Source organism: Monodon monoceros, unplaced genomic scaffold, assembly GCF_005190385.1.
Source record: "Monodon monoceros isolate NGI ecotype Baffin Bay Population unplaced genomic scaffold, NGI_Narwhal_1 Super_Scaffold_7, whole genome shotgun sequence".
Lineage (NCBI taxonomy): Eukaryota > Metazoa > Chordata > Mammalia > Artiodactyla > Monodontidae > Monodon > Monodon monoceros.
The window spans coordinates 59,809,842-59,833,204 of NW_021703784.1; the positions used below are offsets into that span (position 1 = coordinate 59,809,842).

A 23,363-nucleotide genomic window follows, 5' to 3' on the forward strand; every position below is an offset into this window, starting at 1 on the left:
TTGTCTAAAATTTTCCTCGTGGTTAGACTGGGATTATGGATTTGGGGGAAGAATATCACAGTGGTTATATGCCATTCTCATCAAATCACATCAGTGGTACACACTGTCAACAGTGACTCATGGTTGACGATATTAACCTTGCTCACCAGGCTAGGGCAGAGTTTGTCAGGTTTCTCCACTTAGCAAATCACTAAGAATGATCCACACTCCTGGGTGGGCGTGGGCTGGGGTTAAGATCCACCTCCTGGAGGAAGGAATAGCTACATAAAGTATTTGGAATTCTTCTGTAAGTAAGATTTGTCTCTTTCCCCCCATTAATTTATTCATTCAGTCATTTATCTATATCAGTACAGACTTATGAACATTTGCTTTATACTTTAGGTTATAATACTACATTACTTACTTTTGCCATTGGGAGCTCTTTTGGGTTGGTTCTTGTATCTTTTTGACCTACCTCATCCTTTTCTTTTCCTTACTTTCTGGCATAACAAGAAGCTTTAGACTCAGTTTGTATACTCCCAGCTCTAGAATCAGCAGTTTCTCCAAGGAGCCCTCATTCCTCTTATTGGAGAATGGTATTAGAAACCAAGATCTGGGTCTGGGTGCGTATCTCCAATTTTACTAGTTAATGCCAACAGTTCTAAAGTGGTTTTACTAATTTAAAATTCAACTCATAATTTGTCAAATTTCCTAAAAATATTTGCTGTTTTCAGTTTACCTTTTGTGTTTGAATTCCTATGGACAAGAATTTTTAATTTCAACATAGTTAACAATATATCTCCTGATTCTTGATCATTTCCCTTATTGTGTCCAAGCTGGTAAGTTCCTCCTTTTCTAAGGCGTAATGAATATGCTCTGCTTTCCGCCCTCTTGTTTGAAGTATTAACAATGTATTGATTTATGTATCTGAGATTTATTCTGAGGATACTAATTTTTGTCTGAATGGTTTACAAGTTGTCCTAATAATCTACACTGAATGCTTCCCTTCCCAATTATGATGTTTCTTCTGTCATCCATTACAATCTCATGGGAATGCCTTTTTCTGAGCTATCTACTCTGTTTCTTTGCATTGTTATGGTAATGTCATAGAGAAGGGCTGATGAGCTGTGTACGAAGCAGTAGAGGGTAAGGCTTTGGAATTGGTTTCATCTGGGGCAATTTGCTGCCCTGGGAAGATCTAGCAATGTCTGAAGACATTTTGTTTGTCACAACTGTGGGAGATTGAGGGTCCTAATGGCATATGGTGGGTAGAGGCCAGGAAGGCTGCTGACCATTCTCCTGTGCACTTACAGTATCCCCCAAATAATTATCTGGCAAAAAATGTTAATAGTGGTGAGGTTGAGAAACTGCTATAGGAGATTACAGTGGCCCAAGAAAGGAAATCAGACAGGAATGTATGAAAAGGGTGGGAATATCCTATTTCCTAAATAAAATGTAACTTCTCCAAGACCTTCTCATCTCTACCCTTTATGGAAAAGAATTCCTCCTTCCTTTGTGTTCTGGAAGTGCTAGAGCTCAGAGGACTGCCATTATATATTTAGAGGTCTTCCCTTTCCCCTAGCCCGGTGTTCAGCACGGGGTCAGATATCAGAGCATAGCCACACAGATTTCATTAAATCTGAATTCCCAGTGTCTGGGAAGATAAAGTGAAATTAGAAGGCAAGTGGTACCTAGTAGAAAGAGAATGAATTTTGTAGTCTGATAAGCTACTTGTCAACTCTGTAACCTGGGCAAGCTTCTTAATTTCTGAGTCCCTGTATCTGTAAAATGTGGATAAAACCAAACTTTTGGGACTAGAGAAAATTTTCATAAAGAACCTGTCACAGTAGATCCTTAACAAATATGGTAATTATTAATATGTGCTGAGTGAACAATTTATTTTGAACAAATATCCTTTCATTATTATAGGTGGTAAAATTTTACATCAATAAATTTGCAAATTGAAATAGATCCTCTTAGGCCATGTGTTCCCGTTTTAGTTCAGAACATTTTGGAATTTATGAATGCCATCGCAGAAGAGGAGCCACACCAGACAACATCTGTTTTCCTCTTCCCAAAAATGTAAACAAAGGAAGACCACAAAATTAAAAAAAAAAAAAAAAAAACTCCTTCAAGAACAGCATAAAACCTTTGGGAAGGAAGCCAAAGTATAATGTACTCTCTGTCAGAGTTGTAGATATCATATAGTAGAAACCCAGTAGGATTCAGAACTTACAGATCTTGGCTCAAAGTTTCACCTAGAAAGGCAGGAGGAAAATGAAGGAAGTATGGGATATTATGAGAGCCAAGGGGGGACAAAATATCAACAATTAAGGCATTGTTAAAATAGTATTATATGTATGGCACCCTGTAAATTAGGTGCATGTGTTATCTTCCAATCCTTGTGGAGGTAGGTACTGTTATTTTTCCTGCTTACAGATATGAAAATTGAATTTTAAAATGGGTTTTACAAAAGGGTGGTCATTGGTCTGAGCTATCTCAGTGGAATTGTGGTAGCAACAGTTAGATTGCAGGGGACTGAGGAGGTATAATACGTAAAGTATAGAAGACTGAGGACGTTTGACTCTGAAGATGAAGGGGATATGAAGTGAAGGAAACATTCGTAAAAGACTAAAGTGGACTTGGGCGTGTTTAAATGCTAATGGGAAGGACTTAGAGGACAGGGAGAAGTTGAGGCTAGAGAAGTGAAGAGAGATTTCTGATGGATTAAGTCCCTTAATAATTCCTGACTCTAATGAGATTCAGGGGTGAAGGAATGAGCTATAGAAAAGGGGCTAGAGCCACCTTCTTTTGTTACAGGAAAGAAGAAGGAAAAGATAGGCTCCCATGCAGTGATAACTGTACATTACATGTCACATTTTCCCTCACCTACCGTATTTTGTATGTTCTGGAGGAATTTCAGTATTCCTTTGAAGTTTCCTCAAATTTTCTCCTTTTTGCTTCTTTAAAAAAAAAATTACTGGGCTTCCCTGGTGGCGCAGTGGTTGAGAGTCCGCCTGCCAATGCAGGGGATGTGGGTTCGTGCCCCGGTCCGGGAAGATCCCACATGCCGCGGAGCGGCTGGGCCCATGAGCCTGTGCTCCACAACGGGAGAGGCCACAACAGTGAGAGGCCTGTGTGCCGCAAAAAAAAAAAATTACTATGGAACCTGTTTTGGTCAGATCCTAATCTATAATCTAGATTATTTCTGCAGTCCAGTCAAAACAAACAAAACCCTAAAACAGCCGATAGCTCACAGTTTACTGTAGGAGAAAGTCCTGATTTACTTTGTAATTTTCAGATAATTCACCTTCTGTTTAAGAAGTAAAATCTCCCTCTGTACATTTTTACTTGTCCCATCAATCTTATCCAATCCCATTGGCAAGAGTAGGGGGTGGCATGTGAAAGGCTGGAAAGGAGAGGGGGTTGGAGAAAGATCTAGGTTGAGTTCTAGCTGTACCACTTACTAGCTCTGTCTCTTTAGGCAAATCACTGAAGAGGAGACGAGGAACTTGAAGATACGGTTTAAATGATTGCAGTACCCGTGCTAAATAAGAAATTGAATAAGGCTCTTAAGATGGCTGATAAATAAGAGGAAAACAGAGGGCTCAAAAGACTAGGATTTGATAGCATTTGAAGAACAGTCACCATGGGAGTGAAGGCATGAAACTGCTCTATTAACTGGAAGGTATTAGTTTAAGAGTTTAATTAATTTAAGGGACTCTGCAGAGTTTGGGTAGCTGCTGACGATAAAGTATAAGTGAGAGCATCAGAGTGAGATGCTAGAGTGCAATGAGGTCATGGGGGTTGAGGTGGGCGAGAATGCTGTTTGGGAAGGGCTTTAACTTTGAGCTCACCCAGAATAATTGTGGTGTTGGGGAGTGGATGTGAAAGTAGCTTGTGAGCTGAGAATGCAGATCTTCAGGGACTAGTATGGATTTGTGACCAGAGATGACATGACAAGAGGTAAATGGTGATATATGCCAATGGTGACACATGTGCTTCAAGAGTAATGATGGGGGTACAATAACAACGTTTTATAGGCTGAGATGTATGTTGGGTGTTGGTGGGGGAGAGAGAGAATGAAGAAATTTGCCAATACTTAGTAGGAGCCTGTTCTGAGCCAGTTGATATAGGAACTCTACCTTATTTAATCCATACCACAGTCCTCTGAGATTGGTTCTGATATCCTTGCTTTGCAGAAGAGTAATGAGAGATGAATTGCCTTTCTTTATTTCTTACAGCTCATAAGTGTGGGACTGGGAGTAACTCTTGGGAAGGTGGAAGAATCATAGATTGGTCTATATTAGAAGAATGTTTTTATGATAGAAAATGTATTACAGTGGACAGGAAGTCAGTACTGAGCCTGATACAGTAGGCTTCAATACAGGTTTGTTGAATTAATATATGTTTTTAGAGGTATTTCATTTTCTAAACTTACTTTTCCATAGGCCCCATTTATTCCACATTCTTTTGATTATTTTTTCCCCACTGAAGCTTGAATATTGATCCCTGGACAAGATGACAGATTTGTCATCTTCCTCCTTCTTTTCTGATTTGGGGCTGCTACTGTATTTGGAGGAGCTAAACAAAGAGGAATTAAATAGATTCAAGTCACTCCTGAAGAATGAGACCACGGAGCCTGGATCCTGCAGGATACCCTGGTCTGAAGTGAAGAAGGCCAAGCAGGAGGATTTGGCTAACTTGATGAACAAGTACCATCCAGGAGAGCAGGCCTGGGGGGTGGCTCTCAAAATCTTTGGCAAGATGAACCTGAAGGATCTGTGTGAGAGAGCAAATGCAGAGATCAACTGTGAGTGATGCTGGACACAGTTCTACGGGTGGAAAGAAGGAAGTGGTTCCTGGAGCCCATTGGTTCTATGAGAGGGACTTGGGGATTAAACCATTCTGTGGGACACAGGCTCCATGGTGCTCAAGCACGTTGGATCGTTTGAGGAACACTAAACAGGCTGGAGGGTTCTGAGTACTGTTATTCAGCCTGGCTCCTTAATTGGGGGTAATTCATCCATCTTGTACCAATTAGAATGATTAAAGGAATTGAGTGAAAAGAATTGCCCCATCTAGTGCTCCTTTGCCTAAACTACAAATAAAGTCATAGGTTGGCCTAAATTTTGAGGACACTCAAATATGACCTTAAATCTTTGCTGAAATATGAGGAATGGGCAAAAAATTATTAAGGGACATAAGGCAAAACAGTAGTTTTAGTCATTCCCAGGTGTGAAATTCTGTAGACATCTAAAATTCCTTATTAGTATACAAGGCTTTAGAGCTCCAAAATGTATATCCATTATTTCTTTTTTTTTTTTTTTTTTTTTTTTAAGTACGCGGGCCTCTCACTGTTGTGGCCTCTCCCGTTGCAGAGCACAGGCTCCGGATGCGCAGGCCCAGCGGCCATGGCTCACAGGAGCAGCCGCTCCGCGGCATGTGTGATCTTCCCGAACCAGGGCACAAACCTATGTCCCCTGCATTGGCAGGCGGACTCTCAACCACTGCGCCACCAGGGAAACCCCATTATTTCTTTTGAGCCTCACCATATCCTTGTGAGGTCAGTACAGTCGAGGAAACTTAGGCTTAGACTAGACTACTTGCCTTAGAGTTACAGGGTGGGAAGCATGGCAAGAGGTATCATGCTTCAGTGTTGTTCACACCACATCACTTCACCCTCAGCTGAGCTGGTGGAGTCTGAGGCTTTGTTGGCTCTAGTTTCTTAAACCCAGATGATCATAGAATTGGACACTGAGGAAAATTCTGGCCCCTGTTCTGGCCATCACCAAATTCTCCTTGTTTTTGGTAAATCTCACGATCCTTTTGGAACCTGTTGCAGGGACAGCCCAGACTGACACCAGAGGACACTGGGGCCAGAGAGGTACAAGGTGATCAGGAAGCAGTGCTGGGTAAGTAGATGGGCTTTTTGTCAGATTTGGGAGGTTTGTGCTTTTGAAGCATCATGGGGGAAAGTTATCTCCCAGGGGACCTTTGTTCAACCCTTGTTAACTTCTTGCAATATCCTACCTGTTCTGTGATTATTGTTCAAAAAGAGTTGACAAAACTGGCTCTCTGGACAAAGTCAGAAACAGAACCATGTTAATTCAGAGCCTCAAAAGAGCAGTATTTGGAAATGGCCAGTCAAAAATTGACAGTCTGATGAACAAAGGTATTATAGACTGAAGAGTCCCTGAGCTGGCAGTATTTGACTTTTTGCGTCTCCTCTCTTCCATTAGAAATGATGCTGTAGGGACTTCCCTGGTAGTCCCTAAGACTTTGCCTTCCAATACAGCAGGTATGGGTCTGATCGCTGGTCGGGGAGCTAAGATCCCACATGCCTTGGGGACAAAAAAACCAAAACATAACACAGAAGCAATATTGTAACAAATTCAGTAAAGACTTTAAAAATGGTCCACATCAAAAGAAAAATCTTTATATAAGCAGCTCATGCAGCTCAATATTAAAAAAACAAACAACGCAGTCAAAAAATGGGCAGAATACCTAAATAGACATTTCTCCAAAGAAGACATACAGATGGCCAAGAAGCACGTGAAAAGCTGCTCAACATCATTAATTATTAGAGCAAATCAAATCAGATTAAATTAATGCAAATCAAAACTACAGTGAGGTATTACCTCATACCAGTTAGAATGGGCATTATCAGAAAATCTACAAACAACAAATGCTGGAGAGGGTGTGGAGAAAAGGGAACCCTCTTGCACTGTAGGTGGGAATGTAAATTGATACAGCCACTATGGAGAACAATATGGAGGTTCCTTAAAAAACTAAAAATAAAATTACCATATGACAGAGCAATCCCACTGCTGGGCATACACCCAGAGAAAACCATAATTCAAAAAGACACATGCACCCCAGTGTTCATTGCAGCACTATTAACAATAGCCAGGTCATGGAAGCAAACTAAATGCCCATCAACAGACGAATGGATAAAGAAGATGTGGCACATATATACAATGGAATATTACTCAGCCATAAAAAGGAACAAAATTGGGTCATTTGTAAAGACGTGGATGGATCTAGAGACTATCGTACAGAGTGAAGTAAGTCAGAAAGAGAAAAACAAATATCGTATATTAACACATATATGTGGAATCTAGAAAAATGGCACAGATGAACCGGTTTGCAAGGCAGAAATAGAGACACAGATGTAGAGAACAAACATATGGACACCAAGGGGGGAAAGTGGCAGGGGGTGGTGGTGGTGGTATGATGAATTGGGCTATTGGGATTGACATGTATACACTGATGTGTATAAAATAGATAACTAATAAGAACCTGCTGTGTAAAAAAATTAATTAAATTAAATTTTTTTAAAAAAGAAATGATGCTGTAATTGAGTTCCAGGATGGTGACAACTAGTCTGCGTAAAATGTTATTTCTAGGACCAGGTTTTCTCAGTCTTAGTTCAATACCATTTCCAGTCCCCCTACTTTGTTCTGAATTCTATATGGCTGAATTCTAGGTTATATAAATGAATTATAATACAAAGAAAACTGGACCAGCTTAGCTCAGCTATGCTGCTTTCTAATGGGCTACATTATTTCATTCAAGAAATAGTTGAGAACCTATTTTATTCTAAGCACTAATAAATAAAAATTTATTATTGTATTAAATGATTTTAAAGATAAGTTCCTGCTTGGACCTTAATTTCTGATACAATATAAGGAAGCTTATTTTTGTGGTATAAAATTTAGGAAACCAAGGTTCTACCTCCATAGAAATTTACTTTGGAAAATTTGGAAGATAGATAAAAGTATAATGAAGATAGTAAAGATCATCCTTATAATCCCAATTTTTTAAAAGTACAGCACTGTATGATATTATATCATAAAAAGAAAGAGTATCTGACTTCTAATACCATACCTTCCCCTGGGGGAGAACTAAGCATAATTTAGTGGGATATGAACTTTGTTAGATGTTTGCACTGAATGCCCTAGTAGAACAAAGAAAAGAATTATATGCTTTAAAAACTAAAGTAATTCCAGCTTGAGCTATGTGCTGTGAATGGAAAATATACTGTGTTCTGAGAATATACAAAAGAGAGAACTATCTATCTTTGGAGTTCAGAGAAGTCTTCCCAGAGATAGTGACATTTAAATTGAGCTCTAAAGAAGGAATCAGACTGAACTAGGAAAAGATGTAACTATATTTTCATTCTACTTGGACACTTGGGAATTTCTTTTCTTTTCTTTAAAATATTCTTCAGGCTATGCTTCAATGTTCATTTCTTTCTTTCTTTTTCTTTTTTAGTTTGTACCTCTCCCTCACCTATTTCTAAATTCCTCCCATCTCCCACCCCTCTGGCAACCACCTGTTTTTCTCTGTATCTATGACTCTGTTTCTGTTTCATTATGTTTTTTCATTTGTTTTTTAGATTCCACATATAAGTGAACTTGTACAGTATTTGTCTCTCTCTGTCTGACTTACTTCACTTAGCATAACACCCTCTAGGTCCACCCATGTTGTCACAAATGGCAAGATTTCATTCCTTTTTATGGCTAATATTCCATTGTGTATATATACCACAGTTTTTTTATCTGTTCATCTGTTGAAGGGCGCTTAGGTTGCTTCCATATCTTGGCTATTGTAAATAATGCTACAGTAAACATAAGGGTGCATATATCTTTTTGAATTAGTGTTTTCATTTTCTTTGGCTAAATACCCAGGAGTAGAATTACTGTATCGTATGGTAGTTCTGTTTTCAATTTTTTGAGGAACCTTCTTACTGTTTTCCATACTGGCTGTACCAACTTACATTCCCACCAACAGTGCCTGAGGGTTCCATTTTCTCCGTATCCTCGCCAACACCTGTTATTTGTTGTCTTTTTGACAATAGCCATTGTGACAGATGTGGGGTGATGTCTTGTTGTGATTTTGATTTGTATTTTTCTGATGATTAGTGATGTTGAGAATCTTTTCATGTGCTGTTGCCCATCTGAAGTCATCTTTGAAAAAATGTCTATTCAGGTCCTCTGCCCATTTTTCAACAGGGTTTTTTTTTAAAATAAATTTATTTATTCTGCTGCATCAGGTCTTTGTTGCTGCACGTGGGCTTTACTCTAGTTGTGGCGAGAGGGGCTACTCTTCGTCGCAGTGCACGGGCTTCTCATTAGGTGGCTTCTCTTGTTGCAGAGCACGGGCTCTAGGCACGCGGGCTTCAGTACTTGTGGCACTCGGGCTCAGTAGTTGTGGCTCGTGGGCTCTAGAGCACAGGCTCAGTAGTTGCGGCGCACGGGCTTAGTTGCTCCGCGGCATGTGGGATCTTCCCGGACCAGGGCTCGAGCCCATGTCCCCTGAATTGGCAGGCCGATTCTTAACCACTGTGCCACCAGGGCTTTTTTTTAATGTTGTGTTGTATGAGCTCTTTGTATAGTTTGGATATTAACACATTAATGGATATAGTATTTGCAAATATCTTCTCCCATTCAGTAGATGGCCTTTTTGTTTTGTTGATAGTTTCACTGTGCAAAAGCTTTTTATTTATTGATTGATTGATTGAAGTATAGTTGATGTACAATATTATATGTCACAGGTGTACAATATAAGAATCATAATTTTTAAAAGTCCATTTATTGTTATTATAAAATATTGGCTATATTCCCCGTGTTGTACAATATATCCTTGTAGCTTATTTTGTATGTAATAGTTTGTACCTTTTAATCCCATACCCCTATAGTGCCCCTCCCCCCCAACTGGTAACCATTAGTTTGTTCTCTATATCTGTCAGTCTGCTTCTTTTTTGTTATATTCATTAGTTTGTTGCATTTTTTTAGATTCCACATATAAGTGATATTATATCTTTCTCTGTGTGACTTATTTCTCTTAGCATAATACCCTCAAATGCAAAACCTTTTTTAAAAAAAAAGCTTTTTAGTTCGATGTAGTCCTATTTGTTTACTTGTGCTTTCATTTCCCTTGTCTGAGGAGGCATATCCAAAATAATATTGCTAAGACCAGTGTCAAAGAGCACACTGCCTATGTTTTCTTCCAGAAGTTTTATGGTTTTAGGTCTTAACACTTAAGTCTTTTTAAAAAATTTTTTATTGGAGTATAGTTGATTTAAAATGTTGTGTTTCTACTGTACAGCAAAGTGATTCAGTTATACATATACATATATCCACTCTGTTTTAGATTCTTTTCCCATATAGGTTGAGTTCCCTGTGCTCTACAGTAGGTCCTTATTAGTTTTCTATTTTATATACAGTAGTGTGTATATGTCAATCCCAATCTTCCAATTTAATCCTCCCCCACCCTTTCCCCCCTGGTAACCATAAGTTTGTTTTCTACATCTGTGACTCTATTTCTGTTTTATAAATAAGTTCATCTGTACCATTTTTTTAGATTCCACATATAAGCGATATCATATAATATTTGTTTTTCTGTGTCTGACTTACTTCACTCAGTATGGCAATCTCTAGGTCCATCCATGTTGCTGCAAATGACATTGTTTCATTCTTTTTTATGGCTGAGTAATATTCCATTGTATATATGTACCACACCTTCTTTATCCATTCCTTTGTCGATGGACACTTAGGTTGCTTGCATTGCATTTAAGTCTTTAATCCATTTTGAGTTTATTTTTGTATATGGTGTGACAAAGTAGTCTTTTGCATGTCAGCTGTCTACTTTTCCCAACACAGTTTATTGAATAGGCTCTCTTTTCTCAATTATATATTCACATTTCCTTTGTTGTAGATTAATTGACCATATAAGTATGGGTTCATTTCTGGGCTCTCTTTTCTGTTCCATTGTTCTGTGTGTCTGTTTCTGTGTTAGTACCATACTGTTTTGATTACTGTAGTATAGTCTTAAGTCAGGGATTGTGATACCTCCAGCTTTGTTTTTCTTTTTCAAGATTGTTTTTGCTATTTGGGGTCATTTGTGTTTCCATACAAATTTTAGATTGTTCTGGTTCAGTGAAAAATGCCCTTGGTATTTTGATTGGGATTGCATTGAATCCGTAGGTTGCCTTGGGTAGTATGGTCACCTCCACTTTCTGGAGAGTTTTTATCCTAAATGGATGTGAATTTTGTCAGAAGCTTTTTCGGCATCTATTGAAGTGATCGTATGATTTTTATTATTTAATTTGTTAATGTGGTGAATCACATTGATTGATTTCCAGATACTGAACTCTCCTTGGGGATAAATCCCACTTGATCATGGTGTATGATCCTTTTAATGTATTGTTGAATTTGGATTGCTAGTGTTTTGTTGAGGATTTTTGTGTCTGTGTTCATCAGTGATATTGGCCTGTAATTCTCTTTTTTTGTGATATCTTTGTCTGGTTTTGGTAAGAGGGTGATTGTGGCCTCATAGAATGAGTTTGGGAGTATTCCTTCCTCTGCAATTTTTTGGAATAATTTCAGAAGGATAGGTGTTAACTCTTTTCTAAATGTTTGATAGAATTCTCCTATGAAGCTATCTGGTCCTGAACTTCTGTTTGTTGGGAGTTTTTTATCACAGTTTCAATTTCAGTACTTGCGATTGGTCTGTTCATATTTTCTATTTATTCCTGGTTCAGCCTTGGGAGATTGTACCTTTCTAAGAATTTGTCCATTTCTTCCAGATTGCCCATTTTATTGGCATATAGTTGCTCGTGGTAGTCTCTTATTCTTTGTATTTCTGCAGTGTCCATTGTTAACTTCTCCTTTTTCATTTCTAATTTTATTGATTTGAGCCCTCTTCCTGTTTTTTTTGATGAGTCTGGCTAAAAGTTTATCAATTCTATTTATCTTTTCAAAGAACCAGCTTTTAGTTTCATTGATCTTTGCTATTGTTTTCTTCATTTCTATTTCATTTATTTCTGCTCTGATCTTTATGATTTCTTTCCTTCTACTAAATTTGGGTTTTGTTTGTTCTTTCTCTAGTTGCTTTAGGTGTAAGGTTAGGTTGTTTATTTGTGATTTTTCTTATTTCCTGAGTTAAGACTGTATTGCTAGAAACTTCCCTCTTAGAACTGCTTTTGCTGCATCCCATAGGTTTTAGATCATCGTGGTTTCATTTTCGTTTGTCTCTAGGTATTTTTTTATTTCCCCTTTGACTTCTTCATTGACCCATTAGTTGTTTAGTAGCATATTGCTTAGCCTCCATGTGTTTGTGTTTTTTAGCTTTTTTCTTGTAGCTGTTTCTGTGTCTGTTTCTACGTATTAGGTAGGTCAGTCCTAATCTTGGGGAAGTGGCCTTATTTAGGAGCTGACCTGAGGCCCAGTAGCACACTTCCCTCTGGTCAACAGAGGTATATGCTCTAGTGGTGACTCCTATCTGGGCTGCATGGGCCCTTCTGTTGTGGCAGGGCTACAACAGGCCACATGCCTACTGTGGACACACAGGTAGGCATGGCTGGCCCCTGGCCTGTTTGCTAGGCCCTGCCTAGTGCAGAGGCTGCTGGCTGCTGGTGGAGCTGGTCCTGGAGCAGCTGGCTGCATGGCCTGGGGGGTCCCTGTCCTGGTGCTGTCCCGCTGGTGAGTGGGGCTGGGCCATGGGTGGCCGGCTGCAGGCCCAGGGTTCCCAGAGCTGGTGATGACCTGCTATTGGGTGGGGTTGGGGCATGGTGTGACTGGCTGCACAGTCTGGGCTGACCTGTTGGTCAGCGGGGCCGGATCACAAGGTGGCTGGCTTTGGGAGTACAGGGGTGCCAGGACTGGACCAGTCTGTCCTGGCACCCCTGGGTGGAGCCAGGTCCAGAGGTGACTGGCTGTGGAGCTCTGAGGGGTTCCAGGGCTAGTATTGACCCACTAATGGGAAGAGCCAGGTTTGGGGTGGCTGGCTGTGGCCTGGGGGTCCTAGAGCTGGTAGATGAGGGCAGGTTCTGGGGCCAGTGCTGGCCCACTGGTGGTTGAGGCTGGATACCAGGGATGCTGGCTGAGGGGCCTAAGATATCTTGGAGCTGGTGTGTCCACCCGCTGGTAGGCAGGGTCCAGGGACTGGTGTCTTCCCACTGGTGGGGGTCTGGGGGATGGGTCCTGGGCCAGCTGGGATGCTCAGGGGGGCCTACGGCTTCTACCAGCTTGCTGGTGGGTGAAGCTGTGTCCCTATGTGGTTGCTGCTTGATCTGGGGTGCCCCAGGACTGGTGCCAACCAGCTGGTGGGCAGGGCTGGGTCCTGGTGCTAATGAGCTAGGGGAAGGACTCCAAAATGGCTCTTGGCAGCACCAGTGTCCTCGTGGTAGAAGGAACTCCCCAAACAGCTGCCATCAGTGTCTGTGTCCCATGGGTGAGTCCCAGTTGCCTCCTGCCTCTCTGGGAGGCTTTCCAAGATCAGGTACTAAGTCTTACCCGAGCTCCTTTCAAATTACTGCTTTTACTCTGGGTCTCAACATGTGAGATTTTGTATGTGCCCTTTAAGAGCAGAGCCATGTTTCCTACAGCCCTCTGGCTCTCCTGAAAGTAAGCCCTGCTGCCTTCGAAGCCAAACGTTCTGTGGGCTCATCTTCCCAGTGCAGGACCCCAAGGGTGGGAAGCTCGATGTGGGGCTTAGCCGTCTTGCTCCTTGGGGAGAATGTCTGCAACTGTTCATGTCCACTAATGGTTTATCTGTATAAAGTGGATGATTTTGATCTGTAGATTCAGATCTGTGTTCAGTTCCTATCTGGGTATTATTGTTAATTGTTGCCTGTGTTCTCCTTTTATCTGGATGATGGCTCTGTTCTCCACATACATCCTCTTTTTTCTCTGTAGAATAGAAGTACAGGGAAGAAAAAAAGTATTTCTGGAACGAATCTAATTTTTATTTTCCATCATTAATTTCTGCATTGTGGGTTCTGTTTTTTCAGTTTATAATGTGGGTTTTAAACCTACAAGAATATTTTTGTTTTATTTACATTCTTTTGTCATTTAAACCAGCTGTACTTTGATTTCAGCATGTATCACTTCTTGGTCCTACTCTAAGTGCAATATTCTTAAGATTGAAAATCATAGAATTAATTCTGATCATGTGTATCTTCTGGCTCCCTTCTAACTGATTTAGGTGATGGAGCAGAATACAGAGTTCAAATAAGGGAAAAATTTTGCATCATGTTAGATAAGAACTATTTGCTTGGAGAATCTGAAACCTTCTGTCATGAAATTGCTCAGGAAGGCCGAGAACTGTTGGAACGTTTGTTTGATGAGGATGTCAGAACGGGTGAGCAGCCACAGACCGTGATCCTTCAGGGGGCTGCTGGAGTTGGGAAGACAACCTTGGTGAGAATGGTGATGTTAGACTGGGCACAGGGCAGCCCCTACCAGCAGAAATTTACCTATGTTTTTTATCTCAATGCAAGAGAAATGAACCAGTTGAGAGAGAGAAGCTTTGCTAAAATGATATCAAAGGACTGGCCCCGCACAGAAGGCCCCATTGAAAGGATTCTGTCCCAGCCGAGTAGTCTCCTTTTTATTACTGATAGTTTTGATGAACTGAACTTTGCCTTTGAGGAACCTGAGTGTGTGCTGTGTACAGACTGGACCCAGGTACACCCCGTGTCCTTCCTCATGAGTAGTTTGCTGAGAAAAGTGAAGCTCCCTGAGTCGTCCTTATTGGTGACGACAAAACTCACAGCTTGTAAAAAGACATAGGTAAATTTCTGCTGGTACGGGTTGCCCTACCTCAGGGTTGCCACACCTCAGATCATCAAACATTAGATTCTCATAAGGAGCTTGAAACCCAGATCCCTCGCATGTGCAGTTCACAGTAGGGTTCGCGCTCCCATGAGAATCTAATGCCGCAGCCGATCTGACAGGAGGCGGAGCTCAGGCGGTAATGCGAGCAATGGGGAGCGGCTGTAAATACAGATGAAGCTTCGCTCGCTTGCCCACCTGCCGCTCACCTCCTGCTCTGCATCCCAGTTCCTAACAGGCCACGGACCAGTACCAGTCCATGGCCCAGGGGTTGGGGACCCCTGGTTTAAATGTTTAAGCCCTAACTTTTTAAACATAAATAACATGGGATATAAGACAATACATTGGTTTTGCTATTTTAATTTGAATAGTATGAAGAAAAAATGGTAACAGATTGTTGTAAGAATGTAATTTATTTTCTCTCTTTGAAGTTTAATTTCTTTAGATGTCTTTAGATAAACACAAATTACTAATTTTTTTTTTTTTTTTTTTTGCGATGCGTGGGCCTCTCACTGTTGTGGCCTCTCCCGTTGTGGAGCACAGGCTCCGGATGCTCAGGCTCAGTGGCCATGGCTCACGGGCCCAGCCGCTCTGCGGCATGTGGGATCTTCCTGGACCGGGGCATGAACCCGTGTCCCCTGCATCGGCAGGTGGACTCTCAACCACTGTGCCACCAGGGAAGCCCCAAATTACTAATTTTTAAAATATTACATTATTCCAAGTTTCCAAAACCAATTAGTAAGTTTAGAAAATATATTCAAGTTAACATTAAGGAGAGTATAGCCACTGTTAGTAACTAAGAATTTAGCAAAACAGTATTATATCTCAAGCTTGACCCAGATAGTATAGTGTTTGTAATATTGTCTCATTCCAAGATTTATAAGATCCTAATTTATAAAGATGTTATTTAACTCATTTAAATTATACACCCAGATTTATATTTATATTCTTTTAAATATTAACATAATTATAAAGCAGAAACTAACACACCATTGTAAAGCAATTATACTCCATTAAAGATGTTTTTAAAAAAACAAACAATAAATATTAACATAAGTAATGATTATTTGACCTATAAGGGAACTGTAAGAGATTTAGGAAATTCTTTAGTTTAGACTTATTGTTAAAGAAATGCAAAGCCTTATGTGATCTAAGAAAACGTGTGCATTTTTATTTCTCACTTTAGTAAAATCAGGGAGAAGTCCCATAGCCATTTGTTTTGTTTTGTTTTGACTTTTTTTTTTTTTTTTTTGAGGCATGCGGGATCTTAGTTCCCCAACCAGGGATTGAACCTGTGCCCCTTGCGGTGGAAGCGTGGAGTCCTAACCAGTTGACCTCTAGGGAATTCCCCTGATCTCCACTTCTGATGTGGTATTCTTGTTTCACAGAGTCTTCCTATACATTTAAAATGTAAAGGAAGCCTTTCTAAGCACTTTCTTCTGTTTCCTAGTTTTCTGGGTTTTATACATGTGCTTATTTTCTGTCCCTTAGTGTAATGTTTTCTTTCTGTTAAGCTTTAATATTTTATCCACAGGTCCCATAATATTGGAGTCTCTTTTCTGTCTAGAAGAGCTCTATCCAAACATAGTTTATAAGATTTCCCTTGTTTCCCTAGTTGCCTACCTGGCTGCTGATACAAACCCTTTTGTATTAATCTGCTCAGGCTCCCATAACAGAATACCCAGAATAGCACAGACTTAAACAATATAAATTTATTTCTCACAGTTCTGGAAGCTGGAAGGTCAAGATCAGGGTGCTGGCAGGGTTGGTTTCTGGTGAGGCCTCTCTCCCTGGCTTGTAGATGGCTACCTTCTCATTGTGTCCTCACATGGCCTTTTTGTGCGTGTGCTCACTCCTGGTGTCTCTTCCTCCCCTTATGAGGACATCAGTCCTATTGGATTAGGGGTCCACTCTTAAAACCTCATTAACCTCAACTACCTCCTTAGAGGCCCTGTCTCTAAATACTGTCACATTGGGCTAGGGGTAGGGCCTCAACATACAAATTTGGGGAACAATTCAGTCCATAACAACTTTTCAAAGCAAGGTGAGGTTTTCAGCCTTGAGCCATGTTCTAGGTCATCCACTGAGGTCTAATTCTGGACTGAGGAGGGAGTTTCTCCTGTTCCTACCTCTCTATACGCTGATTTTGATGTAGAGAACCAATTCTCGAGGGACTCAAGTTGATAAGTCCTTGATTAATGGGAGTAAATGGAACAATTCCAAGTTCCAGGAATGCTGCTGCCTGACTCTTCTTACAAATAGCTGATATTAGTCCCAGCCATGGTCAAAGCCCAAGTCGTCTCTAAATATGAGTCTCTGAAAATAGGGGCTCTACATGTACTTCTTATTTTCTTCTTCTGTTTCCCTTCCTCTTTTACTTTATTTTTAGAAACCATTTTATTTTATTTCTGATTTACTTCTTGTTTTCACTGTTAAGGACAGGGTTCCTCAGAAAACATAGGTTGGCTCCCATGAAGAAATGAGCTCTTGGCAGACAGTTTTGTGGTTGTCACAGCTTTTACGTCTGATTTCCTGCCCACCTCTATTCTGTTTCAGAAGTCAAAGAATGCAAGGGTACAGCCATCCTCCAGTCCACCTTCTTCCAAGTTGTAGTTAAAGGAAATTTCTCCCAGATTAAAAAAGATTATAATTTGAAGATATTTTTAAATGCTTGCATACATATTTCGTCGGGGAACTGGGGAGGTGGGGATGGAAGAGACAAGCTTCCTCCCCTCCCCTCCCTAACTCTCTGTCAGAGCCCTGTGCTTTAGTTAAATCATTCTCATTCTGTGTAGGGAAGCTGGATTTTCAGAACAAATCCCAAAGACTGGGAAACCACACCCTCTGGCTGGGTGAGTGGGGGTTATCATTATTCTCTGAGGAGTGGTCATTTCTTTTTTTCTGTATTGTTTTCCAGCTTGGAATCAATCCTGCGACCTAACTACGGTTTGTTGCCGAAATATCTCTAAGGTTCTCATCAGAAGCCAAAGCTTGTTATCTCTGAATCCATCAACTAATAATCTCTTGGATGACAGAGTGAAGATGTTGTGTGAGGCCTTAATGCACCCAAAGTGTAACCTAGAGAGATTATCGTGAGTCTTTCTGTACTATTTTCTATAGATTCATTTTGTTCAGTCTTGCGTAGCTTAATTATGACCTGAATGGGGAAACTGCTTGGGTCCTGACATTAATTGGCTCATTCATCAATCCTACAAGACCTCCTCCTTTTCTTTTTCTACCTCCCTTCCTCTTTCACTTGACTTGTAGACATCTCTTTATGACTGACATCTTATTTTCATTGTTTTCGAGGCTTATCCTCTCTCCTCCTATGTTTTGTTTCATCATACCCTGTCCATAGCTGCAATGGAATTCATGATTTAAGTAGGTTTGATGAGGTTGCTTCTATAGTAGAGATGTAGGGGTTGTGAGTACCAGCTAACTTCCCTGTGAAGGAGAAGAGAAGGATGCACTTTGGGAATTGACTGATCCCTCCCCATCTGTCTTTCTCCTTCAGCTTAGAAAGCTGTGGGCTCACGGTAGCTGGTTGTGAGGATCTCTCTTTGGCTCTCATCAGCAATAAAAGGCTGACACGTTTATGCTTGGTGGACAGTGTCTTGGGAGATAGCGGAGTAAAGCTTATGAGTGATGCCTTGAAACAGCCAGAGTGCACTCTACAGAGCCTTGTGTGAGTGTCTGCTAGTTGTCATCCTTCCAATATAATACCCATTTTGAAATATATTTAAACTGGGAAAATATTATGGACCTATTATGTCCCTTGCTTTTTCCCCAGAATCTTTAATGATAATGATCAGGATGATGATATTAATAATCGCCATTTATTTTGCCCTGACTTTGTGCTGGGCCCTGCGCAAAATTTGTTTAACCTGAACAGAAGTACCTATTGGTGCCAGACTGGCCACCTGAGTTCTAAGTGCCTCACTGAACAGGTAAGGAATGTGAGGCTTAGAAAGGTTATGCAGCTTTCATAATGCTTACAAGAAAATGATGGATTTAGGACTAAAGTCCACCCATCCAACTCTATATTCTGGGCTCCAAACAGGTAAATATATATCAATATGATTAAACAAAAACCATTGAACGCGTCACGTGGCATGGCTGGATCATGGTGTGATTATACTGTTCGTTGCTGTTACGTAACTTCCTAGACATGGAATTGACGAGTCAGAATTTTTTATTTTGTCAGATATGGTTAAACTGCCTCCAGATAGATTGTGTACATTCCCTCAGCGGTTTAGGGGCTTACATTTCTAATATCTTCACTTTGTATCTATAAGCTTCTTTATCAATATTAATTAGATAGTTGAAAATAACTCTAAAAATGATTTGATGTTGAATATCTTTTCGAATGTTTTTGGCCTCTAGTATTCAAGGAGTTGCCTCTTCATAAGGCTCAGTTTTCTCCTGGATGTTTTCTATTATATACGTTATGGTATTAATATCACATATACGTTGTTACTATTATTTTTTATAAATCGTAAATAACTTACCTAGCATGTTGCTATATTTCTAACTTTTTTTATGGTCATTTTAGGATATAGATGTTTACAACTTTTGTGTAGTCAAATTGTGACTCCTCATGACTTCTAGGAGTTTTTTCATAATTGGAAATACCTTTTTTAAAAAGAAAACCCACTTATGTCATCCTTTGCATATTCTTTATGATGTAATTTTTAACATTTAAATTTTAAATTATTCCAAATTTATTTTGTTATAAGGCTTAAACTTACTTTCCCCTGTATATTAGATCTGTTGTCCCCAAATCATTTATGGCATAATGTATCTTTTCCCTTCTGATTGGAAATGCCACTTTTATTATGTATGAAAAGTCCTTAGTTAATTATGATTACTGTCATTCTACTCCATTTGCCTGCTCCTGTGCTCCATAGAGCTACTTCTGCAGTAGGATACTATATTTATATACAGTGTAAGGAAGTTAACATATTATTTATAGTAAGACAAATTCTGAAGAACAAGAATCCAGTTTGTAGCCCAGTTTGGCGCAAACCTAAGGATCCCAAGTGAGCCAGCCAAAGAGGCAATGGGGGAAGAGGGCATTTCATTTGACATGGCGTGCTGTCAAGTAAATATGGGATTGTAACATGAAATCTCTTCAAAGATATAAATCTCTAGGCAGTAGAGCAGTGATTCCATCTCTCCTTACACTGTCCTTCCCACAGGCTGAGGCATTGCCATTTCACTTCACCCAGCAGTGAATCTCTCTCAACCTCCCTCCTATGCAACAAGAGCCTGACGCATCTGGATCTGGGGTCAAACTGCCTACAGAATGATGGAGTAAAGCTTCTGTGTGATGTCTTTCGGCATCCAAGCTGCAGTCTCCAAGACCTGGAGTAGGTTTTCTGTGACCTTACTTTTGTGTAGCTTTAGGTACCGTGAGGGCAGGGGAGATGCGGAAAGAAAGGCTGGGAGCAGAGTATTTGTCAGAGAAAAGAATACACAGCTGATTCCCTCTCTCTCATTCTGCCTGAGACAAGCTGGGGAAATCTATTCGTCAGATTTTTCTAAAACAATTACTACAGTAATTACAGTCAACTTCCCTCATTCCCTCAGGTAGGGAGGACCAGAGACATCAGGCAGAATGGTAGCCATTTCATTTTTTCCTTGGTTGTGCTCCAGGGAGTCTACTGTGTGTCTTCTACCTTAAATCCATGAAGCCGAAACTGTGCTCTACTAGTTTTTCTTTCTCAAACTCAGGTTTATAATTAGGTCAACTTTGAAAGAAACTGGGAATGAAATTTTTTAAAATATCCAACCATCCAGTCATTCTTAAACAGCAACCATTTTTATTCCTATTATGTTCTCCCTTGCTCTGGGAGTGGGTAGACATACATGTGCATGATATGTGTATAGGTAATTGTGATTACTGTGTAGACATGACTTTGAGGTTTCCTTTTCACATGATAGTATTTCAGAAACACATTTAAATACTTACATACAATTATCTGATTATTTTAATGGCTACATGATGTTTAATATTTCATTAGGTAAATATTGTGGCTCGAGTGAAGCAAGATAGAAGTGTCGCTTAGAAATCTCACTTTCCCACTAGGGCCTCCCATGGGACTAGTAGCGTGGGTGAGTCATTAAGGGTCTAAGCCCAAAACTGTTTTTCTAGAATGATAAACTGATGATCAATGGTATACCCAGAAGTGTTTGGCCTGACTGGACTGACTCATGATAACCAAATTTCCAAATGAGTTTAATAGTTGATTGTCACATCTGTAAACACTAAGGTGATTGAACTCTTGGATCCAGTAAGCACCTGTACTTCCTCTGGGAAAATGTATATGATATGGGTTACAATGTGATTCTCTGCTTTCCTTGATTATTATTCAACTAGAAAACATTTTACTTCATGGTGTTTATCATTAAATCCAGTGCCTTGGGACTTCCCTGGTAGTCCAGTGGCTAGGGCTCCACGCTCCCAGTGCAGGGGGCCCGGGTTCAACCCCTGGCCAGGGAACTAGATCCCACATGCATGCTGCAACTAAGAGTTTGCTTGCCACAGCTAAAGATCCCACATGCTGCAACTAAAGATCCTGCATGCTGCAATAAAGATGGAAGATTCCGCATGCCGCAGCTGAGACCCGGAGCAGCCGAATAAATAAATAAATAAAATATCACGCTGTGTATTTAAAAAAGTAGATTAAAAAAATAAATCCAGTGCCTTCATTTCAGCTACAGAGATATAATTTCTAAGTGACCTATGCACACAAGATGTTTGCTTAGCCTGCTTTTCCTCCTTAGCATTGCTGTAAACACACAGACCAATCTGTACTTCCTTAGCTACTGTCACAGCCTCTCAGGATGCCACTTCTCTCAAGCAATATTTACAAAAAATATGAGCTAGATGCTGAGGGGGCTAAAGGTTATCTCTGAGGTTATGCTCTTGTCCTCAGGTAACTCACAAAGTGCAGATGGCAGGGAAATAAATATAAAGCCAACTATATATAGATTCCATATGTTGTTAAAAGGATATGGCAGAAGTCCCAAGGAGCAAGGAATGGGACAGAAGACACTGAGTTACTTTAGTCTTGAAAGATAGAGAGGATTTTGTTATGTGCAGATATTCTAAGCAGAAGGAAAGAAGAGAGAAGAAGGGGGGAATGCAGATAGATGTGATATATTTGGGGGGAAAATGGATGGGTATGGTTGGAAAATAGGGTGGGAACAAAGTATGGAAAGATAACACAAGGCCAGATTGTGAATGCTCTTGAATGCCCTACAAAGGACTTGAAGGAAATACCTTTTTGTATGTAGCTTCTTTCTTCTTCAGAAATATGACTTTTAGATTACTGGACAGAATTTTTATTTCAAAAATATATTAACAACTGAAGGCATAGAGATCTGTGAGCTCCTCGGGAAAGTTATATCCATTTTTTTCTGGCATTGGTAGAAATAAGTGTTTATACTCTTGATCTGGGAAGCTTACTAGAAAACAACCTATTTGTGAGAGAAGGCAGTTTTACCTGCTGGCTTTTTTCCTGCTCATTAAGAAATCTCATCTGTTTTTACTAGTAGTGTTAGACCTTCCTATGTGCACCCTAGGTTATAGATAGAAAAGGCTCAGAGAAAAGGCTCAAATACCTGGGCATCTCTCCTAGGAATAAACTAATAAAACCTCACAGCTGAAGATCTCACCTCTCTTTTTTGTTTCTCACAGATTGATGGGCTGTGTTCTCATCAATGCATGTTGTCTGGATCTGTCTTCTGCTATTTTGAACAACCCAAACCTGAAGAGCCTGGACCTTGGGAACAATGACCTGCAGGATGATGGAGTAGGAATTCTGTTTGAGGCTTTGAGACATCCAAACTGCAATATTCAGAGGCTTGGGTGAGTTCAGTTTTCCATTAGGAAAATGGTACCTATTTGGTGGCTTATACAGCTAGAAGAAATTTAGTATATGGAGAGACGATGAAAAATAAATGGGGCTAGAAGGTAAGTTATTCTCAGAAATGAGAATCTGAATTTCGTATATACGGATCAGTATATTACATGTTATTAGTATAGAAGCCATATTTCACATTTCCTTGTGTCCCCCTTAGTACTTTGGACAGGGTATGTATTAAGTAAATAGCACTTAATTTAGGTCTTCCGTGTTCTGTCATCCTTAGATATTCCATCTGTCCTTGAATTAATTTTTCTTATTAAATCAAAGGTTTTACTAATCATTTTCTATCTGGAAACATGCTGTCTGTGGTCTCAAGGAGCTTGCAATCTAATAAAATCTCGTCCTATGTTCTGAGTACTTTTTATGTTCAATGATGTATTGTTTAGATTTTTATTTTCTTTTTAAATCTTGAACTGATTGATATTGGCTAGTACATTTTTACTTATACAGCATGAATTATTGACCTCTGGGTCAAGAATTTTGCTCTACATGTGGGAAGCCTAGACACTATGATACGTCTTCCTGGCTCTTCCAAGAAAGTGCTGCTTTTCTATGTTTCCATTGTCAATTTATATATGTATTTTTCACAATTATGACGTAACTTTGGGGTCTAAATTTTAATTTTATTCTGCTTGTAACCTAATAAGTTAGCCTATTACTGTTGAATGGATGCTGGCAGGAGATGTAGAATCCTGTCAGAGACAGAGGACTTCATTACTCAGAGTATAGCCCCATAAGCATTGGGCATGTTTGTGTCAGTTTCCTGAGTGCCCCAGGTCCCACAGGGTCGATGTGAAAGACTTGGATGGATGCCTCCACATGCAGTGGGTTG

At 40.0% G+C, this 23,363-nt stretch overlaps 1 protein-coding gene across 1 annotated transcript; it reads left to right on the top strand.

Annotated features, from left to right (window-relative positions):
* The first annotated feature begins 4,500 nt into the window (after positions 1-4,500).
* NLRP14 (NLR family pyrin domain containing 14) lies at positions 4,501-22,477 on the top strand. Its single transcript, XM_029209374.1, is given in 8 exon segments — positions 4,501-4,792; positions 5,825-5,837; positions 5,839-5,894; positions 13,972-14,544; positions 17,518-17,692; positions 18,115-18,285; positions 19,799-19,969; positions 22,303-22,477. Coding segments are annotated over 8 exon segments (1,626 nt in total).
* Positions 22,478-23,363: the final 886 nt, after the last annotated feature.